The sequence below is a fragment of the Triticum aestivum genome, chromosome 2B (genome assembly GCF_018294505.1).
Source record: "Triticum aestivum cultivar Chinese Spring chromosome 2B, IWGSC CS RefSeq v2.1, whole genome shotgun sequence".
Classification (NCBI taxonomy): Eukaryota; Viridiplantae; Streptophyta; class Magnoliopsida; order Poales; family Poaceae; genus Triticum; species Triticum aestivum.
In genome coordinates, this window is record NC_057798.1 from 780,323,966 (window position 1) to 780,332,622 (window position 8,657).

The 8,657-nt window shown below is 47.6% G+C and overlaps 1 protein-coding gene across 2 annotated transcripts; it reads right to left on the reverse strand.

Moving 5' to 3' along the window:
* Positions 1-1,814: 1,814 nt before the first annotated feature.
* LOC123042694 (uncharacterized) lies at positions 1,815-4,527 on the reverse strand. 2 transcript variants are annotated; one of them, XM_044465093.1, is made up of 3 exons: positions 3,304-4,527; positions 2,748-2,930; positions 1,815-2,518 (listed from the first exon to the last, which is right to left on the reverse strand). In XM_044465093.1, the coding sequence occupies exons 1-3, from the start codon at positions 3,899-3,901 to the stop codon at positions 2,283-2,285; spliced, it is 1,017 nt and encodes a 338-aa protein (XP_044321028.1). In that variant the 5' UTR covers positions 3,902-4,527; the 3' UTR covers positions 1,815-2,282. The 2 variants fall into 2 exon arrangements, with proteins under 2 accessions (XP_044321028.1, XP_044321029.1); XM_044465094.1 differs by having other exon boundaries at positions 1,821-2,930; positions 3,304-4,514.
* Positions 4,528-8,657: the final 4,130 nt, after the last annotated feature.

An 8,657-nucleotide genomic window follows, 5' to 3' on the forward strand; every position in this document is an offset into this window, starting at 1 on the left:
CCACCCACGTCCTCGGCGCCAAGCGGCGGCGTGCTGGCCAGCACGTCGTCCCTCCGCAGCCCGCAGTCGCCCTTGCCCCCGCCTCCTCCCTCGCCCCGCCGCAGCCGCCTACCACCAAGCGCCGTCGGAAGACGTCGTCGGTTGGGCCGAAGGGTGCTGCGGTGGCCAAGCTCGCCGCGGGAGGGACCCCGGTCGTGAAGAGGACCACCTCCCGGACGAAGACCGCGCCCGCGCCCCCAATCGCCGACCCTCCGCCCGTCGTGCACGAGGTGCTCGACGGAATGCCCGAGGTGCTCGACGGAATATTTCGTTATAAGGGTTGGGTTTGAGGGTTCTAGTATTTGCCCCTGTTTTTCAACCCTTAAAAGTGTCAAAAAGTGACACTTCTCAACCCTTAAAACTGCTTTAAGGATTTGAGGGTTTGAGGGTTCTACTAGTAATGCTCTTAGCTGTTTCAGCCCCAAAAATGTCACTCCCTTAGCTAGCTACTAGTGGTTGGGGTGCCACCTGTGGTGCCGCTTGTGAGGAAGTTGTGCGCACGTTTTCATTTAAAAAAATACATAGAGTCCTCGCCTTCATCTAAAAATACACCTCAGCAAAAAAAACCTCACCTTCATCTAAAAAAAAGTAAAAAGAAAAAAAATACCATTGATGCCTACCAACGAACGCCACTTTGCATACCCTCCAATTTAAAAATACCAGAGGTCCTCACCTCCATCTATAAAGAAAAGGTACATTTAACAAATAATCCCCACCTTCATCTAAAAAAATTTCAAAAGATTTCTCACCGTGGCCAACCAGCTTACGTCATGTGGCATAGCTGGTTGGCCGCCCTTCACGCGACACTTAATGGGTTTAATTAATTACGTGGTAGCACATCCTAGGGAAGATCACATTGTCCAATGACTTGTTGCCCTTGGTTGCAGTGGTCTGGACACCTATGGTACTCTAGCCCCTCATCTCCTTGCACATCCTCTTTAGCTCTGTCATCTAACCACGCATTCTTCGTAGGTCTAGACTATAATTGGTACCTCCTTCTCTTGTTATCGGTCATGACTCGCCTCGGCATCCATGCCAATGGTGGTCGTCGACACAGAAGGTCCTTTAGCTGAGTGATTTTTGGTACAAAGGTGCGAAGAATGAAGCACTGACTTGACAAAAATGCTGGCGGCGTCTTTTTTAATGCCACCGTCCCATAACATAAGAATGTTTTTTATACTATGTAGTGTCAAAAACGTTTTTATATTATAAGACGGGGGAGTAGTTTCAGTACCGAATCATCAGTTAAAACCTGACAGATGAACACTGTCAGATAGGCCATTGCTTTTCAATCAAAAAAGGAAAAGAGATGAATGTGTATATCATTTGCATCCTTTTCGGATGAACAGTGCTGTTGATACTGTTTGCAGCCAGTGCACACCAGAGCAGAATAAATGTCCTTTTAAGGTAACAGACGTTGTAATCAAATATGCTGCTAGTTGTATAAATTCAAACTAGAAAAGTCAGGCTAGAAAAAGAATCATAAAAATTCATCATCACACACTTGTCATTTTTTTACACATTTTGTTTGGTCTCACCTGTCTTTTCCATATACGGACACAAACCATATTTGCCCCTCAAAAATCTACAGCTGTGCTGATAACAACTTGATATAAGTTGTTCAAAAGTACTCGTATAGCTTGCAAAACGTCTTATATTGTGGGACGGAAGGAGTAACGGGCAGTAACATCAACTTCATCCGCATGACATGAATACCCACAAAAAACTTCTGTGAGCTCCAAATCACAACAAAATAATACAGTACGTACTTGCCAAGTAGTACTGCATAACAATTCCAAAGCTGGACTTGTTTTCCACTGGGAGTTTCTACTCAACTCATTCCAAAGTCCACTACAACTACTCAACTCATTCCAGAGTCTAGTAAAACTGGTGCCACAGGCAAATGACCTTGATTTTACTATCACACAAAAACTTGATGCTAACTCAGATGAATGTCTACTCACAACAGTGGGGGCTGAATACCAATCTTATACACCATGGATGAGCGTTGCCTCACAACAGTGGGACGTCCCACAGCCACGCAATGCAGCTAATGAGTCGAGACCGCAACAAAATCGACGATGGCACGGCGACCAACAGGGCAGCTAATGGTGAAAGCTTTGCAATCCAACCTTGCTCATCAACCTCATAACCAGCGACCAACACACAACAAACTTACAAAAAGGACGAGTCACTCATCCAACCCTCTGACACCCTTGGTCGTCGTGGACGCATTGGTACTGCTACTCTGGCTCCTTGTCTCCTCGTGCGCCCTCTCTAGCTCGGCTACCAGCCCCTGCACCCCCCACAGGTCCAGCCCCAGCGCCGCCGGCATCACTGTCGACGGCGAGCAAGGGGTTTGGGGCTCGAGCGGCCGCTGCAAGGGCAGGTCCTTGCACGTCTCCAGGGTCAGCTTCTTCCACTTGGGGCACCGGCACAGCGCTCCCCGCTCCCTGGACATCAGCAGCATGGTGTGTGCCTGCATATGCACAAGGATACACCATTACATGGACACAAGCTCAGTTGTTGTCTGACAATTTCACTTGATGTTGCACACTACTACTGAGGCTGAAGTTGCTCTCTTTTACGGTACGCAACTATTAGTCTCTCGCTGGGTTATATATGAAAACCTTCATATGAGAATGGTTGGAAGGCTTAGTAATGTGATTGACATTTAAGAAAACTGAAGGCAACTTATGAAGTGAGACCTGTCCTCCTTTCCCTCGCCACAGCACGACGCGCCTCGGCATCGTTGACGACGACGAACAAGTGGTTTGAAACTTGAACGACCACTGGGAGGACAGTTCCTTGCGCGCCCCCAGGGCCAGCTTCCTGTACTTCAGGCACTGGCACAGATTCCCCAGCTCCCTGGACGTCAGCATGGCGTGCGCCTGCATGCACAAGGGGCTCAATCTATTGCTAATTTTCTGTTGTCTGAGAATTTTCACACAAAGCTGCACACTAGCAAGGCTCAACATACCCTCTTTTATGGTGTGCAACTGCTAGTTAGGCTATATATGAAGTGACCTTTGAGATGAGAATGGTTGGATGTTGATTGAAAATCTTAGCTATGGGATTAAATATTTAAGAAAATCGCAGGTAACTTTGAATAGAGAACCCTATCTAGAATGCAGCGAAGTTCTGTAAACAACTTTTTTGTTAAGGATACTAGTACAGTTAAGCTCAATCATGCAGCAACCCGGGCAATTGTGTGGAGATAACTATGAAGGGAAGGAGGTATCTGTCACTCAACAGAAAGCTTACCACTTGACACTGTCGGTGACGATAATAACGATGGTGGGAAGTTGCAATATACGTGTGACGGTGCGGGAAATGAAGCACACACCCTCTCAACCTGGGATGTGTCGACGTCGAGCGTGAAACCACCTGTCTGGACCGACGAGCTTCCACACTGATACAGGAGCAAGTGCCTCCCCACCGCACCCGTGAGCAAGGACCTAGAATCCAGCGAGAACGTCCTCTCCTCCATCTGCCACTGGGTAGAAATCCCAGCATTGTTTCGCCAAACGTTATATTTAAGGCGAGATGTGTCGTGTTTAGGCCCAAACATCCGAATCATGCCTTGGCCTGCCTCCACGATGGCCACATCATCGCTCGAAGCTCTGGCACAGGGTGGGTGGTCAGCCATGGAGAACTCCATCCTCTGAATGTCAAGCACTAGCAACTTTTCAATTGAACCTGAAACCCAGTAGAAGCAACCATGTGCATAATGGCGCGACATGAAGAGATCCATCCACGACCATAACAGGAAGCCCAGCAACAACTCGCTTGAAAAGGCTCGCCATTTCCCTGTGCCGGAAGAGAAGACAGCGGCCACTAGCTTAGCTTCAAACAGCCCCATCCAGATCACCCGGAATGATGTCCCCTCCTCCTCCTCGTCGCCGTTGCCGGGAGGGACGAGGAAGGTCTCGGCCAAGCAATGCCCTTGTATCAGGAGTTGGTCCACGACCGAAGCGGCTAGGTCATCGGGGATTGGGGGAGCAGGAGATACTGCCGGTGCAAGGGGTCGCACACCACCATCTCCTTGAAGAGGGCTCCGAACCCATCGACGGAGTCGTGGCGGCGGGGTCTGTCGAGGAGGACGCGGCCGTCGCGGACTTCCCGCACGGACCAGTCCCGGGCGGGGGCGGGGAGGAAGGCGAAGGAGAAGTCGGCGGCGAGGGCGACGGCGCTGGCCGCCGGCGCGGAGGGGTGAGGCGGCACGGCGGGGTGGAAGAGGTGCCGACCTGAGTCGAGGAAGCCGAGGAGGGGCGGGGGGTGGATCTTGCGGAAGCGCCGGAGGAAGGAGCGGTCGGCGACGAGGCGGCGGAAGGAGACGCAGGCGGCGGAGGCGCGGATGAGGTCCTCTGGGGTGGGGAGGCGGAGGAAAATGTCCACTAGTAGCTCGTCGGGGATCGCCAGCGAGGCCATCTTCCGGCCGTCGTCCGGCAGCGGCGGCGGCGGTGTGTGTGCTGCTCTGTGGGAGTGAGTTCGCAGGAGGGTGTGTGTGTGCTGCTGGGGAAGTAAGCCCACACACGGTACGAATGGGCTGCAGAAGACTCCCAGTTTGTCACGGGCCGAAACTTAAGTGAATAAGTTTATTTTCTAAAGTTTCTCAAAAAAAAGTTTATTTTCTAAAAAAAGGAATATCCATATAGAGGACGCCGTTTCGATGCACAAGATAAATTTCGGAAAATAGCAAACAAATCGAAAGAAATTGTTTCTTTTTTCGCACCAAAGATGCACAAGTTTTCTAGGTGTATGCATGCAATTTTGCGTGGTGATTTGACAGAAGATGAGCTCTTGACAAAAGAAAAATCGAACCCTAATCTTACAACCTGGAATTCCTCTCACCGTGGTGGCGTTTTGCGAACAATGAAATGAAAATGGAGTGAACGAGAAGGAATGGATCTCCGGATCGCTGCTCCCTCTATTCTGAATGTTGTGGAGGAGGCTCTCTCTGTCTTCCTCTCCTGTGGCCTTCACAAAGCCTGCATGTGTAAACGATGTGGTGCTGTCGCTCCATGGTACAACTGCTGGTACATGCAGGCGGGCTCGTATCATGCACCGTCTTGCATTTTGGATGCTTTAGTGAACTTTCTCCTAAGATGAAAGTTGCTCCAAGTGGCTTTATTTGCTGGGATATTGATTGGTTTCTTCCGAATATATTTGTTCCTGAGCATCATTAGTAAAAAAAAAACAAGTTTTCTTCTTTCTCGAAAGATTGGTGTTAGAAAGACGTGAGAAATATCAAAACCCAATGAAAACTACATCAAAACACTCTTATAAAAAGTGGCAAAATATCGAGCCATCATATGTATTGAGTGAGATCTCGAGGAGCTTTTAATATTGGAATCGGAACTGAAACGACATTGTTAATGGCTTCTGGCATATTACCCGTCCTCAAAGAAGAACCGGATCGCCGCACACTCTGAATCCTTCAAAATAGCTCAATGCCCAATATAGAAGCCTGCCATGAAACTTTCAATTCATGGGGACTTGCTTGGGTGCATTGTAAACAGTGCATTCTCAATATCCATCTCTTTGAAAATCTGTCAAAATACCTCCATCCTCCTGAGCCAGAGGTTTTATTTTGTTAATCCTTTGATTCTTATAGCCTTTGTATCAAGGAGCGATGCAAGCGGTCCAATTGTACATCAATAGCAGTTGCTTTTATCTCCGCTATGGATGTGGGCTTGGACCAAGCCATCCCAAACACTGAACCGGATCTTGAAAACGGGACTGAACTGAATCCGACTTCTTGGTAGCCCAGTGGCTTTTGGTCGAAGTGAGACCAGGGAGAGAAGAGTTTTCCCGCAAACCATAGCGACTAGCTAGTCTCAAAACAAAAGAGTTCTTTTTACAGTAGCGGGGTTGGGAAAGTGAAAAAACAATAGTTATACAAATGAGTGAAGTGAACCCATCTCCAATAGTCCAATAATTCTTATCTTTAGACCATTCTGAGCCATTTACGAACATTACAGCGAATATGATCAAGACATTTTATGGCTCCCACATAAATAAGGCGGTCCAATGATCCACCTATGTTTGTGTCGGATCTTATCGATGCTGCAACCAGGCCGTGGAATATGGAGGTGGCCAGAGAACATATGTATGAGATGGACGCCGAAGCAGTAGCGAACATTCCCATCAGTCATGTTGCCCAGCCGAAAAGAATGGAAGAGGATTTTTCGTATCACATTTGTATTGACTTAACAGGATCCGTCTCCCATAGTAATATTATGACAATCTTCTTGAATTGTTTGAACCTGACTCTCATTATCTGTCTTCATGGTCTTGAGGGTATTTTGGACGATCGTACGAGGTCACAATTTACCCAACACGATCATCCGGGGTGAACAAGAATTGGGGATCGGATGCGGGCGAAATTCCCGCCAATGGCTGAGATGCCACAACTACCTATGAGTTCAGAGTGGCCAAGAGGATGAATAGGTTATTCTAATGACCATAGGAATAAGGAAGACTCGTTCGCTTTAAAGCAGCAAGACCGACAAAAGTTCCTTCGCTAACCTGTTGGCTTAGTGAATAGTTCTGCCTTTGGGAGAATAAATAAGGTCATTTAGTAAGTTCATAACAATCAATTTATGTAAAGCAAGGGGCAAAGCTTCTACGACAGCTTCCCCCTCATTGCCATCGTCGGCCTTCCCCAGCTCCCCTCCTTCGTCGCTTCTGGCTAAGCATCTTTCAGCGGAGGAAAGGAGGCGACTAGTCGCTTCTGGCGAAGCAGCGAGTTCATGAGCAAGTGAATGAACGAGCAGCGAGTGAAGTGCAACATTCGTAAGTAAGGCTCGCCATGTTCCTAAAAGGAGTGACCATCTTTTCTTCCCTTCTACTGACACTGAGCAAGCAGCAAGCATAGGCAATAGTTTCCGTAGGGGTGGGGCGCAAGCAAGCATTTTCAGGCTCCGCTAGCTAGCGTACTCTTCTGCTATCAATGAAACCGAAAGAAAAAACAAGTGCCCTTTCGTATAGATCGAGACGCAGTACTTTTTCTTTACTTCTTCCATACTAGGAAGAATGGAAGGAAATCCTTCGATAACACTTCTTCCTTATTTGAAGAAATGATATCTGATGCCCGTGGAAACTCTTTCATTTCAAAAAAGTTCTTCTTCTTAAGAAGCAAATAGCATTTCCTATTGATTTGTCCCCTCGACTAGACCTATGTAGATTCGGAATTATCCGTCGTTATGCTGTTCCCAAGGACCCTTGGGACAATCTATTTGATTGTAGGGTTTTGTTCCGAAGCAAAGATATCCGCGAAGGCCGGTTCGTTCGTCCTATTCTGATATTCAGGACCAAGAGGTACTGGATTCTCTTTCGGATAGGCCCGACTGTTAACAGACTGGTCGTAGGTTCGAATCCTACTTGGGGAGATTTTATTCAATCTTTAATGTAAGAATTTTAATGTAAGAATAAATAATTGAATTAAAGGGCTTGCTTTGACCCTTAGGAGTAGGTAACCCGTTCGCTGAATCAAGAAATGACATTGCGTAGAAGTGAAGTGAACTAGAGAATTCCAGTCAGAAAAGCAATCGGATACTGAAATCTCTTCTCTGAAAGCTAAAGCTTTTCGATCCCCAGTTACTATGGGGAACAAAGGCAGAAATACAATAGAATCCTCCATTTAAGTGGTTCTCGCTTCTCCTTGTTCCTGCTCCTAACTCCTCCACGGGTAATTCCCAATGTTTGGCACTTTCCATACTTCGTGGGTGTAACATCAACAAATTCGCTCATGATCAAGTTACAATCTAAGATCTATGACTATATTATGTTAACTGTTCGTATTTTGTTCATTCCATCGGTATGCTCCCAGGTACCTGTAATTGTGATCTGTTTGCCAGAACCAAGGGGTCTTTCTGTGGAAACCTTCACGAGCAATTTGGTCACGTAGATCTTCTATTTCGCCGGAATTCGTTGATTGCTCCGTACTCATTTACAATGGAAAAACTCCTGCGCTTATGCCCCGACAGTGGGGCCTTATGGGGAAGGGCCCAGCCCAATAGGGACAACCCCCCCCCCCCCACTTTAAGCGCATCTCTGTATCGATTGAATAACTCTATCTAAGGGTGACGTCGGTGGAACCGGTGAACCACGCGACCAGTGCTGATCGAATTCGATAAATTTTTACTTCGCATAAGTTCGGGCAAGAGAGTAACTGGGCCTGCCGATACTGGGTTCAGAGAAACCATACCAGATAGACGTCCGTTCATGCTCAGCTTTAAGCATAGGACGCTACCAGATCACTGCCTTCTTGTCTTTCGATGCTAGTATGAAGTGAGTTTGTTGCTTCTTCCTCTCCGGGCAGTCCTCCAGAAGTGGGTTCTGGTAGGTTTGTTCTTCGTCCACCGGCTGGGGCAAGCTTGTTCAACTTCCTCACAACTAAGTTCGCATGGGTCCCCGTTCGTCGTAAAAGCTATGATACCAGTCTTCCAGGCCACAGGTGCCTGTTCCATTTCATGTTCCATTTTAGGTCCATGAATATTGGAAGAGGTCCTTTCCTCTGACACACTTAGTCGGAAGTGAATTCTCACGCTTTTCAACTACCAGTAGGCCTGTCCACGGCGCCCTAGTCTGATTCCATTGCTCTTTCATATAGG

Coding starts and splice junctions, on each gene's coding strand:
- LOC123042694 (XM_044465093.1), bottom strand. CDS start 3,901: ATGGGGCTGTTTGAAGCTAAGCTAGTGGCCGCTGTCTTCTCTTCCGGC. Junction 2,931..3,303: donor GTCACCGACAGTGTCAAGTG/GTAAGCTTTCTG, acceptor TTGTGCATGCAG/GCGCACGCCATGCTGACGTC. Junction 2,519..2,747: donor GGCGAGGGAAAGGAGGACAG/GTCTCACTTCAT, acceptor GTGCATATGCAG/GCACACACCATGCTGCTGAT.